Consider the following 23,354-nt stretch of genomic DNA (forward strand, 5'->3'; position numbering starts at 1 on the left):
GTGGTGTTGTGTTGAAAGGAAGATGAGTTCACGATTTGCTTGCTAGCTATTCTATTTGAATGGATATTTATTGCCGAGGTGTTTTCACTATTCGAGTGGGGGTTAGTTAGTTAGTAATATTAGTTAGTAAGTCCAAGGCTGGATCGCTTCGGCTTAAGGCATGTTACCGTCATGGCGTGCATAATACCCACAATGGGCTCAAGATTCTGTTGATAATGCGAATGCGTTATATTTGGTGTTATGGTAATAATTAATATAGCACATTGATAGAAGATAATGCGACTGTTAAAGGGTGTGTCACATCAAATTGCATCACGGAAAAAAACGCTGTAGAAATTAAATTTTTAGGAATTATATCTTCAGCTTTCGCTTATAATCAGATAAGAATGTATAGATCACGTTGGCCATGCTTCACTGTCAATTTTTCGTAAATTTGGAAAAATGTCGTCGAACGAAAAAGAGCGTCGTGAATTAATCCTGCGCACTCATTTCGAGAATCCGGAGTTGTCACATCGGGACATCGGTAAGATGCTGGGAATCGTCCAATCCACGGTCAGCAGAGTACTAAAACGATACTTCTAGAACCTAACCATCGACCGGAAGGTGAAGAACGACAAAAATGGATGCTCCGTCAGTGAAAAAGATCACAAGCGCGTAGTTAAGCAGTTTAGACGTGATCCGAGAAGTTCGGTCCGGGATGTCGCCAATAAGCTGAATTTGTTAAGTTCATTCGTCCAGCGAACCAAGCAACATACAAGGTTCAGAAGGCTCCTAACCGCGACGAAAGGCAAAACATGGTGGGTAAGACGCGAGCCCGGAAGCTGTACACCGAAATGCTGACGAAGCCGCATTGCCTGGTAATGGACGACGAAACCTACGTCAAAGCGGACTTTCGTCAGCCGCCGGGCCTGTTGTTCTTCTCCGCAGAGGACAAATTCAGCGTTCCGGAGTAGATTCGCAAGCAGAAACTATCCAAGTTTGCCAAAAAGTACATGGTGTGGCAAGCGATCTGCTCTTGCGGAAAGCGGAGCACCCCCTTCGTGATGACCGGCACGGTAAACGGGCAGGTTTACCTTAAGGAGTGCCTACAGAAGCGCTTACTACCACTATTGAAGCAGCACGAGGGCCCGACCATCTTCTGGCCGGATCTCGCTTCGTGCCACTATTCAAAGGACGTGTTGGAGTGGTACGAAGCCAACGGGGTCACCTTCGTGCCAAAGGAAATGAACCCGCCCAACGCGCCGGAGCTTCGCCCAATAGAGAAATATTGGGCAATTATGAAGCAGGCCCTCCGGAAGAACCCAAAAGTTGTCAAATCGGAGGCGGACTTCAAGAGAAAATGGATTTCCGTTAAAAAAAAAAACTACAACCTGACGTTGTACAGAACCTTATGGACGGGGTAAAGAGGAAGGTGCGAGCACACGGGCTTGGGCTCGAAGTATGAATAAAAAGAAAATGCCAAAAGTTGTTTAATAGTTTTTATTTTACTGTCTAAAATTTTCAAAAGGATCGGTCTACTGGGCGAATTTCTACAGCGTTTTTTCCGTGATGCAATTTGATGTGACACACCCTTTAATGTACACACTCGATGATAAGGATGGGTTATAAAGGGATAAAACCAATCTTTGGGTCTGTGACAAGCCATGATGCTTTATTCTTCTGTTGTCTGTGCATCCTTCTATTTGTTTTCCTGAGTTTCGCATGTTTTCGTGCTGAAAACAGCTGCCAAATATGTATATCAAAGCCTTCTGATTCATATTTCAAGAGAAGGCGGATTTGAACCAAATTCCAGGAAACCTGTATGTGACTGCCAATGATAAGTTGAATGTTCCCGAGAACCTCCAGACACAGAAGATTTCGAAATTCGCCAAGAAGTTCTTAATTTGGCAAGCGATTTGTTCTTGCGGAAAGCGGAGTACACCTTTCGTTATCGCAAGCACCATGAATGGACAGATGTATTTGAAAGAGCGTCTCTAAAAACGGTTTCCTCCTCTCCTGAAAGCTCACGACGGTCCGACGATCTTTTAGTCGGATTTGGAAGGACGTGCTAGAATTGTATAAGCGTATTATGTTGATCATGAAATCTAGAGTACAAGAGTCAAGTGCTACCCAATTAAGTTGAGATATTTTCAAAACGATGTACTCATTGGATAATAAAATATGGGAATAAAAACATAAAAATCCCATCCAACCATCGTACTTTCGTACCCAAGGACATTAACCAACCCCCCCCCCCACGCCCCGGAACTAAGGCCCATCGGAAAATACTGGGCTATTCTGATACAGGCATGGAAGCATCCCAAGGAGGTCAAATCTGAGGAAGACAAGAAAGAAAAATGTGTTTCCGTACATAAGAAGCTGCAGCCAGATGTTGTACAGAACCTTATGAGTGGAGTTAAGTGTAAGGTGCGAGCATACGGTTATGGTATTGAAGTTGAATGGAATAAATATGCCAAAAGCTTAAAAATGGGTTATATTTCATTGTCTAAAAGTTTGAAAAAGATCGGTCAACTAGGTAATTTTCTACAGCGTTTTTTCCGAGACGCAATTTGATGTGGGACACTTTTTATTCTGAGAATACATTCTAAGGCAAAAAATTGTACTTCCGTTCAATACGGTTGCAAAAAAGAAACAGGATTAGCCAGAAGGAGCCCAATATTAATACTGCTTCGGCTGGCAGCGTTGACATGCATCAACTGCTGAGTATGACTGAGTGGATTTTCGAGCAGGTTTGTAGTTTGCTTTCGAAGCAGTTTGTAAGCGGGATCAATAAGCAACAAATATCACTCGTAGACCTTTTATCTTCCGAATGGAGTGTTCAGTTCAGTTCATGTTGAACTTGCACCCCTGTACAGAAATGAAAAACGTAGTCCTTCGTTAGAATCTACGAAACTCAACAGCAACATTTACGGGACATTTCTTCGCAAATATCGTCTGTATTTTTCACTTCATGATGAAAAATATGAGCATTTCCGGCATATCACTGACTTTTTTCCTCACAGTCAGTTACAGTTTAGGTCATTGCAGCCAGGGATTGTCAATTTCGAAACTAAAATATGAAAATGACTTTTTATTTGGTCCGTTCTCTTCAGTCATTTTCGATTGAGTGTATTCTTTACGCATACTGAAACATTGATTCTCCTATTTCGTTCTTTTCTGCTGTCGTTCGAATATGGAAAGCAGATGACGGTTGGAACTGCTCGAATAGGCTATCATTGTTGAAGAGTTCCATTTCGCATGAGAAAGAACGATCGCTGATTTCAACCGAAAGATTTATGCGATTTTATTTCGCCAAACTGGATTATCCCGGACAGTCTTCCAAGAAAGGTGGAATTAAAAGTAACATATGAGGGCCTATTAGTCACACAATCAGTGCAGCCAACCGATTACTTCTGACATCGCCGTTCGAATTCAAACGAAACATTCATTTGAATATGAGACACCTTCATTAGAGTATTTTGATTCGCTTTCAACATGACGATTTGATAACTTCGCTTCAGTGTGAAGAATGAAACAAATGAACGTAAAGCGAAACGAGCATCTGCAGTGAAGAGACATTCTCTTCGTTGAGCGCGAAGCGAGAGCAGCAATATTTTCAGCCTGCATGAGTCTGCTGCGAATTGAAATGGCAATTTATAGGCTCATTATTCAGCGACGATGTGTCAATTGAAATGACATTGTAAGGCCCTGATTGCAGCTTATGCATCTTGAATATTCAGATTCTTGCATTCTAATCTTCTGAAATGGGTTTATAATTTTATTTCTCTTTTTTTTCTTACTAACATTCGGGTAAGATTTCACTAGGAACAGAAAAAGTTTACGGTTCATTGTGTATAGTTTCTAATGTGTTAAATTTCAAAAGTCAATAAACGACGACTTCGCTTGCGATCATTAACTATTAGTCTACCTTCAAATTGAAACCAAGATTTACCCAACTATCTTACAGCTATCTTTGGACGTATTGCAGTAAAGAACGAGCGAATTACCGAAATGAAAAGAATTATACCACACACACAAACAATAGTCGAAAGAGGATAAGAAAAAAAAACATGCATACATGCACTCCTTGCGTATTACTCCCGCTAGGTGGCTCAGTGGTTGTCGAGATCGTCGTCGTTGTGGAGGTCGTTGTAGTGTTGTCTAGCTTCGCGGTAGTATCTTTCTGATGAGTTGTGGTAGTGGTTGTTAGGTTTGCATACACAGGAAAATAGTGACGGGAAGCGTTGCTGTCGGGAGTTTTCGCGAGGACGGACGTCGGGTTCCTCTCGTGGCAATTACTGTACTGGCTGAATCTAACATGAAGTGACGCTGAATGCTTCCTAGTGGTAGTTGCGGTTGTGGTATTACTGAGTTCTTTGCTATTGTTTGCGGTGAGACTGACTGACTGTTCTGGTGGCGGCTGTGTGGACTGATAGTCGTAGTTTGTTGCAGTTTTGAGCGTTGTTATACTAGCGGTGGTAGTGGTGGGAGAGTTGGTGTTCGTGTTGATGGTATAGGCTGAGCATGGTTGAGGTGTGCTGCGACCGGGTGATTCATCGGCGTTTGGTAAAAGCGATGTGGTACTGTTGTATGTAGGCTACGGCAGAGTGTAGTGGGTGGAGGCGAATAAGTTTGGATGGAACGAAAGAGAGCGTTTGTTAAAAGAAAAGAGAACCAAATCATTCAAGGCAATGGATTGTTCGCTAAATTTATCAGTGTTTCGTTAATTCTGCGGTTTATATTAATTGGTTCAAGTATCTCACAAGTCACTCACGCACACACGCTCCAAGGGACGTCCTATTTGATTGCTGTTGGTGTTCCACAACAGAGATCAAACGTGTTATGTTAGAACAAAAAGGTGCATGTCTACAAAATAATGAATTCCAATCAAAAAATTACTACAGAGATTAGAACGAATACAAATGAAAGGAACACATGAATATATGTTTCAAACCATTTTTAAAACTATGTGTACCTTATGAATTCAATATGGAAAATGACGTTCAAACACTCACAAAAACTGACAAACACAAACATGAGCCTTCTTCATTCATCAAGTTCAGATGAGGAGAATAAAATCACAAGATTACGGACTGTCCACAAACGAAACACTTACCTCGGATACCTCGACAGTCTCGCCGGTCCTCAGATCTATCACATCTCCGTATGCCCGTCCAGCTATGCTGCACTTGTTGAACGTCATAATGTTCTGCGTAAGTGTTCCCGTCTTGTCGGAGAATATGTACTGGATTTGACCGAGCTCCTCGTTCAAGGTTGTCGTTCGCGCTTTAGCGTGCGTTTTCGACTTCTCATAGTACATCTTCTCGTCCCAGTTGATCAGGAATGATTGCGCGAAACGTATTACCTGGAAGGAGCGTGTTTAGTTTGTGAGATATTAGGCACGAAAAATGAAGCATATACCTCTACTGAAACATATAACGAAATTGGCACCACTGTATTCAGTACTATTGCATAGGAAAAAAAGACTAGACATCCGATGATGGTTGCACCCTGTAGGTAATCCTTCGGAATTATATTTTCCCATGGCAGATAAATCTGAAACGGCAGGGTTAGAATGTCTGGGTCATAGGATATCATAGCATTGATACACACTTGAAATTTATAGCCCACGATCGCTTCCCATATCGCGGACGCTATCGTGCAAAATCCACAGATGGACAGAAGAAAGAACACTATCTGCAATGATGGATAAAAAAAAAAACAACACCATCACTCACCGGTCAATAGTGATTGTAGGACTTGAAGCTTGCGCGCTAATTCGCAAATATAAATAAATTCTTTGTTTGTTTTCTCCACACTTTATTCGGTTTCAAGTGATCAGTCCTCATGTAATGACATAGCTTGCCGGAAACTGAATATCGTAAGATACAGGTAAATATCACACCCGAATACTCTGTAAATAGACGTACGAATCGGCTGCACTTTGTAGGTGTTTGGTTTTTATTGTTGATCGGGTGAAAGTTGGAATTGACACCAATATTTAATGTAGGGCTATATGGTCGGCGTTAAGTCAGAGAGTACCAAGTCGCAAAATTAGAAACTTCGAGTTATTGAATGCATTAGGTGGAACATTTCGTAAGCTACATATCACATTTATCTGATTTGTAAAATCACGCTCGCAGCAGGAATAACGTAACGAAATTGTTTTGAATGTTCAATGAAAACCCCTTTCAGCACCAAACTTCATTGTCGTTTTTCTCGAAATCGAAAATATGTCACATGGTCCGGTCTGACTTAACACCGACCATATCTTCCAGTAAGGGTGCCATCCAGGGAACAGATTACGTTTTTATGAAATAACTAGCTGACCCGGCGAACTTTGTACCGCCCAAAATTGATTTTCTAATATGAATACTTTCGAACATTCACGTTTTATTACTAAGCGAACGTTTGTGGGTTCAATCGCAGAATTCTTCATTGGTTGATCTTCTTGTTGGCAATTTACAATATCATTTTACTATAAACTTCCTAGTTCTTCTACCAAAACATTGTATTTTCATTATAATATTTTATATTCGAAGCACATTATTCGACCTGAGAATCCTTTGTCATTTTCGCTTCACTCCAAAGGAACACGGAGCTGAATTCCGCAAACCCGAAATCCAATTGAACTAACAACGATGTCATTGTAGAACATCGATCAAAGATTCAATTGATATGTTATACATTACAATCCCCTAGTCTGTAAGTGGATTATTCGAAGCATTCCCGTTTTCGCATACACCCAGGTTTTTTTACGCGGTTTTTTTGCGCGGTTTTTTTACGAGGTTTTTTTTAGCGGATTTTCCAATTAACGCGGTTTTTTTACACAGATTTTCTAATTAACGCAGTTTTTTTAAGCGGATTTTCCAATTAACGTAAAAAAACGCAAAAAAAGACCAGTGCAATATAAATTACTAGGGAATCTTCTAGCAACAGCAGATGACCCGAACTATAGCTACCAGTAACCAAAGAAATTGCAGGAAAAAACGGGTTTTCTGAAGCGAGCAACACTCAACTTTTTTTTCCGTTCTACGTAAAGATAGTCCCATTTGATATTTATCATCAGGAGACATTGGTTTTTTACGTGGATTTTCCAATTAGCGCGATTTTTTTTACGCGGATTTTAGAATTAACGCGGTTTTTTACGCGGATTTTCCAAATAACGCTTTTTTTACGCGGTTTTTATCCCCCTCACGTATTCCCCTCATAAAAAAACCTGGGTGTACATTCGTTTTGCTCATTTATGAGACGGTACCTACCCGTACCGTCAAAAAGCAGCAACCGCGAATACTAAACCGGTCGCACGAAATGCTCTCACTTGTAAACGGATACGATGGAGAGCGGAAGTATTGCACTTTAAGCTCCACCCGATGGTCACTTGCTCGCACGGTCAGAGCGTAAAAGCAAAACATATGTAATTTTTGTTACTGGTGTTGCGGTCAACATCGTTTCGCATGGTCGATAGTGTGTCGTGTTGTGAATGAAATTGTGGTGCTATTCGTAACATCAAATCCAAGGTGGATAGAATGATACAGAGCATCGGTTTTCATGGCGCCTGGTAGAGAGCGCTTGTGTATTATTGCATCAAACACATAGTTGTTAGTTTTTGCGCGTTATTAAATGTAGATTGAAATGGTTACCATTAGGCGGTATTAATTTTTTTGGTTATTGTGGGATAATGGTGGTAATGGAACAACTATATGAATGCCTGTGACCGTGTGTTTATTACAATAATAACGCCTGCGATGCATACCCGATACACCGGCAGCTTATGTATTATTCATACAAGGGAGGGAAGAAATCTATCTAACACCGAAGACGAGCCAAAACATGAGCAAGTCAAGTGGCTTTCAAACTGAACATTAAAAATAAACGCCACAAAAATATAAATGAAATCGAACATAATTTAACATGGTGGACGTTATCAACCCTTTGCGGTTGTATGTCTGCTCTCAGCGAGGAATCATACTAAATATTTCTTCAAACCATATGTAATAGTTTACACTTTTCTAAACGATTTTTAAAGTCTAGTGAACTTGTTCACGATCTAATACGCTGTTTCTATGGATAAGTAGATAACGATACGCAAAGGTTAAAGGGCTATTTACTTGCGATACTTAGCAAATAAACAGGTTTGCGAGTAAACGATTGCTCCATTCATTTGAGCTCCTGAATTAAAAATATTGAGTAAACCTATATTTTTGAAAAAGATTTGCCGTATTCGATTCTTGCAACTGTGGCATTGTCGCTACTGTCTTTAACCTATCCTTGGTGTGCTCAACCATATTGTTCGTTTAGTCACAATAGCGTACGCAACTTGTGTGACGATTTCATCCCGTTGCGCGATTTATTAGTCCGAGCGGTCTGCACGAATGTATGCGTAATCATATTTCTCGCTCATGTACGAGAGTCCCCGTAGCGTAGTAGTAGTAGTATTGAACTCTAAACTTTTTCAGTTTATTACTTCTAACCTTGAAAACTAGAATTAACTCTCGACCTTGACAAAGACCATTTGGAATGCCTCGAGGAACGCTGTCGTCTGGTCTCTAGCCCGGTGGCATGCGAATCGTGAATGACACCGCAGTTTAATTGTATCGTCACGGTGCTCGATTTTCTAGACCGTGTCAGTTTGCACAAACGTAGGAGGAATCAGAAGCTCTCATTTCAACGCTATTTTAACAGAATAATTATTCAAAAGTTTGTAATCTTTTATATTGCAAAAGAAAAAAATCCATCAAAAAATGACTGAAAAATGAGTGTTCGAATTTCAAAATGTTCGAGACAGTGCCCCAACGCTTTAAAATGTTTGTATGTATGGAAGAAGACATCTTTTTCTTTTTTCATCATTTTTGGAGTTGCACCCAAGAAAAAATCCAAACGACATCAACGGTGATCAAGATCAAACCAAGGCCGGATGGAATGCAAAACTGTTTTACACGATCACGCTATCCACATAGCTAATGATGCTGTAGCGTAAATGCGTGACAATATTACACCTCATTGCAAAATGAAGTTGGAAAGTGTTTTCCAAGAGAAAAAAGGAGAGCATAAAGGAGCATAATATTAGGCTGTCAAAAAAGTCCTGCGGTATTTTTTTTGAATTTTCATTTGTTCATAAAATTAGTTACAATCATCTGTTTTAAGTCAAATATGCGCCGTTTTGTTCGATGACTTGTTCCCAACGAGATGCCAACTTCATAATACCCCTGTTATAGAAGCTCGCTTTCTTATTGGCAAAAAACTCGGATAGCCAATTTTCACAGGCCTCTTTTGTGGCTAACTTCTGACTACCTAGCTCGTTCGCCATAGACAAAAACAGGTGGTAGTCACTTGGTGCAAGGTCCGGACTATACGGCGGATGCAAAAGAACCTCCCATCCGAGCTCCCGGAGCTTCTGGCGCGTCACCAAAGAAGTGTGTGACCTGGAGTTGTCCTGATGGAAGACAATGCGGCCTCTGTTTATCAAAGATGGCCTCTTCTTCATGAGTGCTACCTTCAAGCGGTCCAGTTGTTGGCAATACAGGTCCGAATTGAGCGTTTGGCCATAGGGAAGCAGCTCATAATAGATTATTCCTTGACAATCCCACCAAACACACAGCAGAACCTTCCTGTCCGTTAATGAGGGCTTGGCCACCGTCTGAGCCGCTTCAGCAGGATTCGATCACGACCGTTTGCGGTTCACGTTGTCGTAAGTGACCCACTTTTCATCGCCAGTCACCATCCGCTTCAGAAACGGGTCGATTTTGTTGCGATTCAGCTGCGATTCACATGCGTCGATACGTTCAAAGATGTTTTTTTTTGCGTCAACGTGTGTGGCACCCATACATCGAGCTTCTTTGTGAATTCAAGCTTCTTCAAATGGTTAATAACGGTTTGATGACTCATCCCCAGCTCTTGGCCGATGCTACGGCTGCTACTATGCCGGTCTTTCTCGGCTAATTCAGCGATTTTGTCGCAATTTTCGACGACAGGCCTTCCGGAACGTGGCGCATCTTCGACGACCTCTACACCAGAACGAAAACGTTGAAACCATCGTTGTGCGGTGGAAATGGAAACTGTATCGGGTACATAAACTGCACAAATTTTATTGGCAGCTTGAGATGCATTTTTGCCTTTGTCATAGTAGTACTGTAAAATATGTCGGATTTTCTCTTTATTTTGCTCCATATTTGCGACACTATAACTCACGAACGACTTAACCTTTCCAACAAGCTATAGTATGACTCGATACAATGAATACAACTAGAACTACGCGCTTACAACGACACCTCGCGGAAATACCGCAGGACTTTTTTGACAGCCTAATATATTCATCTCGGTCTGGGTCGTGTACAAATGTGGCAAAGTGATGCGTGCTTTTTTGCAACGTGTCATTTGTTTCACTCGCTCGTATTAACCTTATATTGCTGTACCATATATATTATACAAATGCTTACCAGTATTTGAGAGTCATGACATTTCCTGTTATTTTTAGGCTCATTTAATGTAATAATCGGGATGACAAAACATGAGCTAAAAATCAGTTTTGGGTGTACGCATCTACTTATCATGTCTCGTTCAGTTGCTTGCGGTGCTTCATAACTTACCCCTATTATTATAAAATTCAATAGCCTATCGATGGTGGTCCGCTTGAATGTGGTTTTCCCCGAGTTCTGCATCAGCTTAGTGTCCTTGCCGGCGAAGATCACCACTCCATAGCACCATTGGGTATTCCGAATGATGCATCCTCTCAGTAGGATTTTGTCGTTGTCCAGCGGGTAGCGCTGATTCTTCCAGCTCAGGTTGCCGTCAAACTTGTTCAGCAGATTGTTCGGCGGTTCGCACACAATCTCCCCGTTGAACTTCCACAGCAGATCCTCCTGTTCACCCATGACCGCCGTTTCCACGAGGCACTGTTTGCACTTGAGGTTCGTTTCTCCGTCCAGCTCAGCCGTTTCAATGAAGCACAGCCCGTTGGGTTCGCTCGATGACAGTAGCAGAATATCCGCCGCCACAAACTGGTCGTTATCCATTCGGATAATATCGCCGACCTGCACACCGGACCACTTCTCATCCACGAGCTTCCCGTGGCGAAGTGTTTTCGAGCGGCGATTGTTGACCTGGGAGTCGGACATATGGCGTTGCTGAAAAAACAAGAAAAAAACAGAATGAAATTCAGCTTGGCCGTACACATTTTAACTCTACTCACAAAATCATCGTATGCATCCTTGACGGCCGTCAGCATGAGCACCCCGATGAGTGGGATGGCGGTCGTGACCGGAGTCAGCGAAGAGATCGCCGGTATCAGCTGTAGGATCAGCAGGCATAAAAAATAAAAATTGGCAAGACGCTGAAACTGCTCCAGCAGATTCAAAGGCAGAAACGTTAGAACGGTATATTTGGACGTTTTGATGTAGTTACTCTGAGGATGTGGAACAAAAAGAAGAACACGAAACTCGATTAGAACAAAAGTTAGGAGGTTTAACTTGATTCGTTTTATGCTGTCATCTGCAACTCTCGAGGGATGCTGACGAGGCAGAACGTGGCACACTTACCGCGTATTTGAATTGTGTATTATACTCTCTATCGTTGGCTCGTATCCTACGTTCATTTTCTGTGGACGAGAAAGGGATAAAAGGAATAGTGTGAGTGGGACAGTTGAAAACCATTTGATGAGTAATGATTTTTTAGCATGGATGTGGAGGGCAAACTGTATAAAAAAGATAACAACTGGAATGACTAATTGCTGAGGTGCGACATTGTCACCTACATGTTTAATGGCACACAAGATGGAAATGGAACGACAAATGCGTCGGAAAATGATACAGCCATTATATGTGCAGGACAGTGTGCCGGAGATCGGCGCCAGGACTCATTAACAACATCTGGCAAAGCCGGAGTAGCAGCTAATAGAATGGTAAATGAAAATGGACGAGGTTGTAGCCGTGAAACTTGCGAGGGGTGCACTTATAAAAACAGGATGCTACAAAACAATGTTACAGAGTGCATTTACGAGCATCCTGCTGAAGCATGCGGAATGTCGAGGGTGATTGAATGAATATGTTTAATGTATATACTAGTAGAGTGTTTCCGTGTCAGAACAATGGATTTGATACTTTTCGATTTGGATGAAACTTAGAGGAATTATTATGGTTAATTCATATGCCTGTAATTTTGGTCTTGCGTCAAAACATGGGGACGACCTTTAGTGATGCTGCTTACTAACACTAGATTTATGGGACGCGTCATTTTGACGCATTTCGAGTTTAATAAGAAAAATTACAAAAAATGGTTGCATTTTTATTTTATTTCTTGTAATGACTTTTATCCATTGATCGAGGTAAATACATATTGAAGTTTATTTTGTTAAAAATTGTTGAAATATCGATATGTGGTATAGCTATCTCTACCGATATGCGTCAATTTGAGGCAATCGTAGTGTAGACAAAATTTTGTGTAAATATGCGAACACCAATAATACAGCCATTGCATGCCAAGCCGATATAGTGGTTCTCAGATTTTCCTAAAAAGTGGTAGTTTTGTTCTTTATCGCAAAACGTTAGACCCGTATTTTTAATTTTTTCAGTAGGGTGACCATTTCCATTTTAGGGTTGTCCGAAAAATCAACTTTTTCCTCTTTTATCCAAAAATGACTTTTTTCAAAAATTAACTTTGGAACTACTGGACCGATTCAGATGATCGACATATCAAATTAAAGCCAATCACCTGGTGTTTACTATACTATACCTGCGGAAAATTCGAATTCTGTTCTCGTTATTATTGATTGTATATGTTTTTTATTGTGTTCATGGTCTCGGTACCAAATGCGTTATATTTTTTTATATTTTTTTTCTAGAAAGCTGAGGATTTTTCACATAATATATGTCGAAACCGGAGAGGCGCTTTTTTTTCTTCGTTTTTGAGTTATGATTCTTCAAAGTCAATCGATGGTCCAAAAAATCATTTTTCACTTTTTTCCAAAAATGACTTTGTTCAAAAATGTATTACTTTTATTCAGATGATCGATATACCAAATTAAAGCAAATTAACTAGCCTTTTTGAAAAAATGACGCATTTGAATTAATTGATTGAATTCTAGTCGCATACATCTCGTCTAGTAGGAAGGGGGTCTTCGTAGCCACTTGGTTACGCGTTCGCTTACCAAGCGATCGATCGTGAGTTCAAACTCAGGGCCCTCAATTGACCATCTTTGTGTTATTATAGAATAACTACGTCCACGCAACAATCATCAGCGATGGAGAACGATCCACGGTCGAAATAAGATCGATTCATCCATACAATTGCTCTGCTCTGCAAGACACATCGGGCTGTTGTTCTATAAATAACCCAACAATGATCAATATCAATTGTCTCTGCTGTCCGGTCTGCTGAACAATGGAAGAACAGAAAGAATACCCTTACGCCTAAATGGCTACTACTGTGTAATTTACCATAATTGAATGGAACAGAAAACTTAACGCCTAAATGGCTACTACTAACTACTGTGTAATTTACAATTTATAGAAACATAAACATATGTACATGTACACGATTAAAACCCGGCTCTGTTACAGCTAAAATGCTAATGAGGCTAATAAAATAAATAAATGGGATAAAAAAAAATCTCGTCTAGTCGCATAGAAATATTGAACGAAGACTGAAAACATGTTAACTTTGAAAAATCATAATTTAAAAACGAAAAATAACACATCTCTGATTTTTGGATATGTTATGTAAAAAAAACCTCAGCTTTCAAAAATAAAAAAAATATAGCATCCTTGGTCCCGAAACCATGTAAACTATAACAAAATAATACAATAAATAATTACGAAATCAAAATCCATTTTTTTTCGCAAGTCTAATATTTTTCAAAAAAAACTATCTAATTGGTTTTAGTTTTATGTGTCGATCATTTGAATCGGTCCAGTGGATCAAAAGTTATAAATTTTTGTGTTCGAAAAAAGGGGAAAAAATGATTTTTCGAACCATCGGTTAACTTTGAAAAAATCATAACTCAAAAACGAAAAAAACGCCTCTCTGGTTTCGACATAAGTTATGTGAAAAATCCTGAGCTTTTTAGAAAAAATTAAAAAAAAACGCCTTTGGTCCCGAGACTATGGAAACAATAAAAACGAAAACAATCAATAATTACGAGAGCAGAATTCAAATAGTATTGTAAGGACCAGGTGATTAGCTTTGATTTGATATGTCGATCATCTGAATCGGTCTAGTAGTTCAAAAGTTATGATTTTTTGAAAAAAGTCATTTTTGGAAACCCCAATGAAAAAATAAAAAAAATCGGTTCAAATGTTTTGCGATAAAGAACAAAACTGCAAATTTTCACGAAAATCTGAAAAGCACTGTATCGGTATGGCATGGAATGACTGAATATATGAATAATATATAGGACTGTACCGACACTTCGATCCGATATCTCCGTTATCCGATATAGTAATCGCAAATGAACCTTAATTTTACATGTTTTCTTTTTTTTTTTCTTATAGTGTATAATGAAATTGCTTTCTAAATATCGATATACAGTCATTCCATGCCAAACCGATGTAGTGATTCTCAGAATTTCGTGAAAAGTGGTTGTTTTGTTTCTTATTGTAGAATATTAGATCCGTATTTATGTTTTTCGTTAGGGTGACCAATTTCAAAACCAGTTTTTTCCCAATTTTTCCAAGAATTACTTTTTTCAAAAATTCATAACCTTTGAACTACTGGACCGATTTGATGATCGATACTAAACTTTAAAAAAATTGGAATTTATTTTTCGTTATTATTGATTGTATTTGTTTTTTTATAGTTTACATGGTCTCGGGACCAAGGGCGCTATATGTTTTTTTAAAAATATTTTTCCTTGAAAGGATTCTTGAGGATTTTTACATAACATATCCGAAAATCAAAGGTGTGTTTTTTTTCGGTTTCGAGTTACGATTTTTCAAAGTTAACTAATGGTCCGGAAACTTATCTTTCCCTTTTTTTCATAAAAACATAACGTTTGAACTAGTCGATTCAGATAATCTACATATTGAATTGAAGTCAATCAGCTAGTCTTCTTTGAAAAAATACTACACTTGCGAAAAATTTGGATTCTAGTCGCATAGATCCAATCTTGTCGCTAAGGAATATTGAAAGTAGCCTAAAAACATGTTAACTTTGAAAAATCATAACTTCAAAACAAAAAATAACACATCTCTAACTTTTCGATATGTTATGTGAAAAAAACATCAACTTTGAGGAAAAAATATTTTAAAAAATATTGCGAGACTATTTTAACTATAAAAATCAAATACAATCAATGTTCACGAGAACAAAATTAAATTTTTTGCAAGTGTAGAATTTTTTCAAAAAAGACCAGGTAATTGGCTATAATTATATCTGTCGATCACATAGATCGGTCCAGTAGTTCGAAAGAGATGAATTTAAAAAAAAAACATTTTTGAGGAAAAAAACTGATTTTTCGAACCACCCTAAAACCAAGTTGGTCAACCTAAAGAAAAAAATACGGGTCTAATATTTTGCGATAAGAAACAAATCTATCACTTTTCACTGGGAATTCTGGGAAACACTATATCGGTTTTGGATGGTATAGTATATGTGTGTTGCGTCAAAATGACGCGTGTTCGTAAAGCTAGGTATTTAAGAAACGTCCGTAAACCTAGTGTTAAAGATGGGAGAAACAGTTCTTCTCGATTCACCTAAGCCGTTCTTTTGAAGCCATTTTTGTCCTTTCTTTCAGTGGAGTGAAATGTCAATACCGATGTGAAGAACAAGGTTTAGCGTTAACTGGAACCAAACATAAATATAGCTAGACAACTATTCGTGCCCGAGATGGATTTTGCGAACTAGTTCATTCATAACGTTCGCGAACGGTTTGCTCATCTCTACTGCTAATCCTATGGTGTCAATAAACACATTAAATTTGCTACTTGTTTATATTTTTTATCCGTGCAAGCTGCGATTTATTTATTTATTAATTAATTAATTAATTAATTTATTTATTTATTTCTATAAAATTCATAATATTTACAAGTAACCTAATAATGGTTCTCAAAGTATGTATTAATACCGCTACCTATGACGAGTCTAATCACATAAATGCCTTTTACACGCTCTTCTGAGTTTATGGAATAAGGTTGTTGATTTGATCGTTCGTGGCAGGCTGTTCCATAGCCTTATTGCTCGATGTTCGAAAGAAACTCTCAAAACATTTGTTTTACATCTTGGGAGTAGCAAATTATGGGTTCGTGGCAGTGATGACGCAACAAAGAGGTTTTCCAAGTATTTTGAGGCATTTCTTAGTATTTCAAAAATCATAGTGCACGTTCTGAAATCCAAATATTCGCTGTAGCTACAGTTCAGGATTGATTTTGAAAATTCTGAGATATGGTCAAATCTATTGAGTCCATGCACAAATCCGGTAACTGGATTGCAATTTGCGAACATTTTCGCTCATTGATTTGGCATAAAGTACATCCCCATACTCAAATAGTGGAATGATTAATGCTCGAACAAGTTTCAATCTGATATGCTGAGGGGTAAATTGTTTGATTGCCACCAAGGTCTGCATCGCATAGCACACTTTAATTAATTTTTTTTTTCGTCAAAGCAACAAATTAACTTTGTACAGTTTTTTTTGAGTTTTCAAAATTGCCTTCCGATTCGCGGTGTGATCATTATTTATTTAATTTATTTTATTCTTTATTTATATTTATTTTATTATTATTTCATGTCTGTATTGAAAGGACTTATAGGAACGTCAAATAAAATCTGGTTTTGCTGTTAGCAAAAAAATGTGTTAGTCCACAAAATCTTTAAAAAAAAGGGAACAAAAATTGATTTTTTATTTCTTCTAGATATTATCCAAACTTTTAATTTATGAGCGTAAATAACCTTAAAATTAGACATTTAATTAAATAAAAACTGAGTGATATTCGGAAACAAACACGCTTTGCTTTTTTACTGATGCTGATGCTTTTATACTGACAAAAAGGCAAATGCGAGGTTTGTCAAAGATCGACTTCTCCCTGGTCAGTCAGTCACCCAAAAACTCGATGAAATATTGCAACTAACGGGTGAGTCATAAGTAGCGGGACTAAATTCACGTCAAGTGTTCCGCCACACGCGCTAGAGAGCGACAAACAGCTGTGTGTGGTTTTGCTCTCCTCTTTGTGTTCATTGTTCGTGCTAAGTGTGTTTTCGTTTTCTCCGGGAGTGAGTTTTTGGAATGCTTGGACAGCATCCGATATCGGAGATGGCTACACGAAGAACTGATTGCCAAAAATGATTGCTTTGGTAAGAAACCATAATGATGAAGATATTGTGTTCTGGCCTGACCTAGCTTCGTGCCATTATGCAAAGGCCACTCTGGATTGGTTGACCACTCATAACACAATATCCCAAACGTACCCCAGGTGCGGCCAATCGAGTCGTATTGTGCCATATTGTTCCAGTCGGTATACGAAAATGGTTGAGAAGCCACCACAGTGATGTTCATAGATACAATACTAGAAACGCGAATGAGGCAAGAACACCTAACTTTATATTTAGTAGGTCGCAGATCTCGTTGTTATGCAAAGGAATACTTTTTTTCAATTCGATGCCCAGGGAAATAAAACGAGCGGCAACAATGGCAGAGTTTAAGAGAATGTGTATTTCCCACGTGAAATCTGTTTTGTAAACAGGTTTTCGATTTTTTTTTGTAAAATATTTATTTATGTTTACTAATTATTGAAATTTAAATTTTTTTACGAGTATCTCAAACTGCCATGTTCGTACTTGTTGATCATGATGTTTTTTTTATTGTATTGTAGATTATTAAAATAGAAAAAAGGAAAAAACGAGCGTTGTCTACGACAGTTTGAGCCTCGAGCGCGTTCGGTGGGCCTGAACTAATGTTAATAATGAACACTGATAGAAAACTGACACACAATGAATTTTTTATGTAGGGTTTTCAGAATTGTCGTAAACTATCTTTCATCAGATGGTTATATCGATTATTTCTGATTGTAGTAAAACTCTATTATGTTCTAAGTAGAAGCTCTTGGGCATTGGTTTCAATTCCCAATCAGTCAAGGATCTTCCCGGGTTGGAAATTTTCTTGACATGCTTTGGAAAAAAACTTTGGATATCTATGCCTGCAACAGAGCCAGTTCGCTTTGTTTCTTTTTTATAATACTGATTTCTTGATATGTTTAAAAATAAATATCATCTTTAAGATAAATCGTCCTGCTCAAACCTTTGTGAAGGAGGTGGGCCATCGTCATCAATTTAGTTCAACAACTCAAATTCCGTAGTATCGTGGTGCCGAAATAGTGGACCTCAAAGTGGTCCCGATCATGATGACGAGGGTTCCGGGAATCTTGAAGAAGATTGAAGATGAAGAGGCACTATTTGTCTAATTGTTTCACATCTTGAACGCACATTGTATGGACTTGTGAGATTACAATAAAGAATTCAATTAAAAACATTTTTTTACCACTCGTGTTTACTTTAACTCTCCCGTTCCTCGAGCAAGACAGGCATGCAAGCTATCAGAAGACAGCCAATTTAGTAAGAATAAACTATATGGCTGTTTTGAGTCGAAGACCAGCTACGCAAAGAAACTCAATGTTTGGTTGACACATGAATTAACGCAGTGGAACTTGATTAACTGCGAACCACCACAACAACATGTTCATGTGAGCTTTGGCAAAACTCAGACGTTTTCCGATGTGAGATGGTGTAAGATGAGGAGCCTTAACCTTTTAAGTCCTCTTTATTTACCAAAACTTGACGAATTGTCACTCGAGTAACATTTAAATTGAAATATTGCTTTATTTGCATAAGCGATTTCGAGGTATTCGGGGCTGTTCTAGCTATTTCCCTCTTATCCTGGTCAGAGAGCTTCGATTTACGTGGAGCTCTTCTCACCGTATCCTTGAGGATTCGCCAAATAATTGAACACTGCTTGATGGGATCGTCCAATCCGACGAGCAATTTCTTTGATTCCAACATTTTCTTGTTGATATGCATTGATTTGTCTCCCTTCTCTCTCCGTGAGCGCTTTTGCCTTCGGTATTTTTCAGATTTATTGATCAAAACAACTAAAATAAACGGAAAATGTAACTGATCTTCTAGAAACTTGACACTTGAAAAAATACAAAAACATTCGTTTACGCTTAGCGCTTGCAGACATACATATGCAAATCATGCAGTGTATGGTAGTCAGCAATATCTACACAATAGAATATAAATTGAAACATTGTTTGTTTACAATGACACAAAGCAGCAGGATCATCACCTGGTCTTATAGAAGTTGGACAGAGTGTACCTTCCATTCTTCCTTGGTATCGAGCAAAACAGTTGCGTTTATATTCAGTATTGAGAAATACTGCTGTCTGCTTGCTGGAGCGAAACTGTGAATTGAATAATGATGATGATGGTTTCAATTATAGAAACTTTAAATACCTCAGTTAATTCTTATGTAGCCTTGAAGGCTAATTTGGAATGCCAAAGTCTTGGCCTTAAAGTGGTATTCTAGTGTAGAGACACGATTCTCAGACGTTTTCTCGAGTTCCGTAAAAACAAAACAAAGAATATTTTTAATATCCATTATATTATTATTTGTTTATCTATCTTCTAACAATAAAACTAAAATTGAACGGAGAAAAAAACTTCATAAAAACTTCATTTTTATCAGTTCAATGGTTAAGAACTGATAAAAAAGAAGGTTAAAAAAAAAGTTGTGCCATGGCGTACACGATTCCAGCCCTTCTGGTTATTTGAAACAAAAAAAATCAAACATATTTTGAATCAGTAAAGATACCGCTATCGCATGAACCTCGGACAAGTCAAATATATCTTTTTTGACAAAATGGTATCATTTTTCAGAGGTTCATGCGATAGAGAGATGCCTGCAGATTGTATCCATATAAATTCGACATGAATCGGTTCAGTAGAACTTGAGATATTGTGTACGCCAGTTTGAAAAAACTAGTTTCGAGAAAAACGCGGTTGAAATTCCTTAAAAAAGGCCATTTGGAAAACCTCGCGGCCGTCTGGTCGCTAGCATGATGACTGATAAATCATGAATGCAGTGAAATCGCGAATAGCTTGTTTATAATCAATAAGTTAAAAACAGGTGGAGCTTAAATTGCAATGTTGAGCAATTCCACGCCAAATCAGCCGGCCGCCGACTTGACCTTCTCCGATTTTTTTAAAACTTGGTACTTTTGATAGAAGCTTATCAAAAACCCCATTTTTATTATCATATGACCAATTTAAATTACGATAGATTTTTGAAAAGCGCGTATCGAAATAATCGATCTTTCTTTCAAAAAATCGTAACTCGAAATCCTAACACTTACCGTACCCCTCCACCTTCGATATTTTTTTGTATGTTTTTAGTAGAAACCCCTTTCAATTTAATAACGTTTGACGTACAGTGGTGCAGGCTAAATTCACCAAAATGAAGATATGAATTTTCAAAATATATGAAAGCCACACCATCTGACATAAAGATACACTTTTTTATAGATACAGTCGCTTTAAAATGCCCCAATAATGCTGTACTGCAACGACATCATGTTTCAAAACCTTCGAAATGTCAATAAAGCTCATGTTCTGTAGTGTACCATTATCATTGCAATAAACTACAAACGGGTGTATTGTGCACTGGAAATTATTCCAATGATAGCTCTAATCTTGTAAAACTAAAGTATAATTTTCGGAAAAATCACATATTATTATAACTTCTCCTTCCGCAAACATTGTTTTCTTGTTTTCAAAAATCTTGCTTGTTCATTTTTAATTAAATCGCGATGTATCAATTTATCAATTTTCTTAACAAAACATGAGCAAAATTCTTCTGAAGACATTTTATTCAATTCAATTTTACATCTATCAGTTGACACCCACTGCTCAAAAGCCACCTCTATAAATTTTTTCATTCAATTGAACTTGAAAGTTTTTTTTTTCAAATGACGATACATCATTACAATTCACACAAATACTATACCCTTGTGCAGAATTTATTGGAGTTTTCAAGACTGCCTTTCGATTTGCGGTGCGATGGTTGTTTATTGAATTATTCATCATCAAAGACGAGAGGCAATTTTTCATTCAAACTGAAATATCTCTGTATGAGAAGGTCCCTACAGGAACGTCTTAGGAACCAAATGAATGCTGGTTGCCGGAACCAAATAATTGGAATTGCTGTTGATTTGTTTAACAAAATATTACGTTAGTCCAGAAAATCTTTGAAAAAACAGAGAATAATCGATTTTTCATTTCTTCCTGATATTGTTGCCCACTCCACCTACACACACCAAGACAAAATAATGTACGTAAAATATTCAAATGCCGGAAATTTTTAGCTTCAAAATGATGTACATCCCATCAATATGCGTTGATTTTTCACGAAGTTACAGCATGTCGAAAGTCACTTAAAATTTCCGATTTCGTACTCTATTCCTCTAATTTTTCTGTCGACTGTATATCGAAAATGCCCAGTCTTAGGACAATGAACTTTGTATATTTTGTCATGCAAAATTGCGAGTAAAATCGGTTTATTGCGTTACTTTTCTTGTAAAGCTAAAATTTCACAAGGTACTGAAATTTCATAAATTTTCAAAAATTCGTATCTCCATTTAGGAGAGTTTACCACGGCACCATTGTACATCAAACTTTGTTAAATTGGAAGGGCTTTCTAATAAAAATATACAAAAATATATCGAAGGTTGGGTGTTTTGAGATATAAAAGTTTTCAATATTAAATTCAATTTTTGAGTAAGATTTTCTAACAGTGAAATGTTATTTGTCAACAACAATTCGACAACTTTGTCGAACATCATATTTTAATCAGACATCTGGATTTCGAGTCACGATATTTTGAAAGAAAGACCAATGGTTTCGATTGCGCCATTTTAAAAAATCAGTAATTTAAATTGGTCATATGATAATGAAAATTGTGTTTTTGGGAAGTTTCCATCATAAGTACCAAGTTAAAAAAAAATCGGAGAACGTCGGGTCAAAACTTCCTGTGTTTTGACTGATTTGGCCTGGAATTGCTCTATTTTCTCTATCGACACTGTCCGTAGAACTAACGCTGTATTTGCTATCCCTATTTCACAAAATGTGCTCTGTTTCCTGATGTTTATTGAAGGACGTAGACGAACGTCGAAAAAAAAAGAAATAGGTGATGATTTCTGAGTATTTCATTATTGTTACACATACAAAATAGTTAACAGTAACACTAGATGGAATAAACAGAAGAGCTCGCGGGCCGCATGTTGAGTATAACTACTCTAATCAATTGCACAATGGTCCAGGAGATGTATTTAAGTGGAAATTAGCATTCAGAGCTTGACAGTTATTCTCTAGACAAAAACTGTCTTAGACAAAGTTGTTACACAAAATAGAGCACTCGTTTTTATGTTATCAAAAATAGGGTGACAAAAATTGTCGATGAAATAAAAAATCAAACTTTCTTATCTTTATAGATAGAGGTAAACATAGTTCGACAACGTTGCAGCTCCAATTATTTTAGACATCTTTGTAGAACAAAGTTTTTATCTATCTCTTGAAATAACCGATGTAGCGCCTTATTTCTAAGTTATGTTAGGGTCACCATGAAAAAAACTTTTTTTTGCTCTAACTGTTATATTTCATATTTTACATGCAAAATGTCTTCGAAAGATTTTTACAGCTAACTATTACAAACATTTTGCGATGCAGAACATGAACATGTTTCAAACAGAATAGTGACACATTACAAAAAGGACCATTAGAGCCGCTGTTATTGAAAAAATCAAGTTTTAGGATTCTTACTAAATCAAATTTTATTACATTTGAAATATATGTTTTGTCAAAGGAATGGTTATAGGAGATAAAATAAGATTTGCATAAATACTAGGAAATAATGATTATATCAAAACCAAAGTGCAGCGACCTCATAACAAGAGACGGATTTGTTTACCCATGTTAGTGATAGGGACCGATCGAGGTGAATGGTGAATTCCATATGGTGAAACATATCTTTATCGCACAATCCTTTGTGCGGATCGTGTGAATCATAGAATACATTTTATGATAGGCTCGGATAGATCCCGAATAAATAAATACATCTCTCTTGACGATCCTTGTTTGTGGATCGTGTGAATCATAGGTCTAGTTTTAAGATAAGAATTTTTGTCTATGCTTTGGTGTTACGATAGCGGCGAGCTTATCGTGAGTTCGTTTTGTTTATTGTATTCTAAAAACAAGAGATAGGGTATGATTTCACGATAGTGGCGAAGTTATCGCAAGTTCGTTTTTCTTTTATTATACTTCGAAGTATAACGAAGAGGTAATAGATGCAAGAAAAACTTGTATGTAATTTTTTAAGATAGAAAATAAAAGAGGTAGTA

General features: G+C 37.7%; 1 protein-coding gene across 24 annotated transcripts in view; it reads right to left on the reverse strand.

Annotated features, from left to right (window-relative positions):
* The window catches only part of LOC129780303 (phospholipid-transporting ATPase ID), a 145,255-nt gene that overhangs the window by 23,341 nt on the left and 98,560 nt on the right, over positions 1-23,354 (reverse strand). For 22 of the 24 annotated variants that reach the window (XM_055788407.1, XM_055788403.1, XM_055788405.1 and 19 more), the window contains 7 exons: positions 11,517-11,575; positions 11,171-11,383; positions 10,569-11,105; positions 5,593-5,676; positions 5,401-5,535; positions 5,096-5,344; positions 4,058-4,576 (listed from right to left, as the gene is read on the reverse strand). In XM_055788407.1, coding sequence (XP_055644382.1) covers positions 4,058-4,576; positions 5,096-5,344; positions 5,401-5,535; positions 5,593-5,676; positions 10,569-11,105; positions 11,171-11,383; positions 11,517-11,575 — 1,796 coding nt within the window. The remainder of the gene's footprint in view (positions 1-4,057; positions 4,577-5,095; positions 5,345-5,400; positions 5,536-5,592; positions 5,677-10,568; positions 11,106-11,170; positions 11,384-11,516; positions 11,576-23,354) is intronic. The other 2 variants (XM_055788396.1, XM_055788399.1) reach the window with 2 other exon arrangements.

Source organism: Toxorhynchites rutilus, chromosome 3 (assembly GCF_029784135.1).
Source record: "Toxorhynchites rutilus septentrionalis strain SRP chromosome 3, ASM2978413v1, whole genome shotgun sequence".
NCBI lineage: Eukaryota > Metazoa > Arthropoda > Insecta > Diptera > Culicidae > Toxorhynchites > Toxorhynchites rutilus.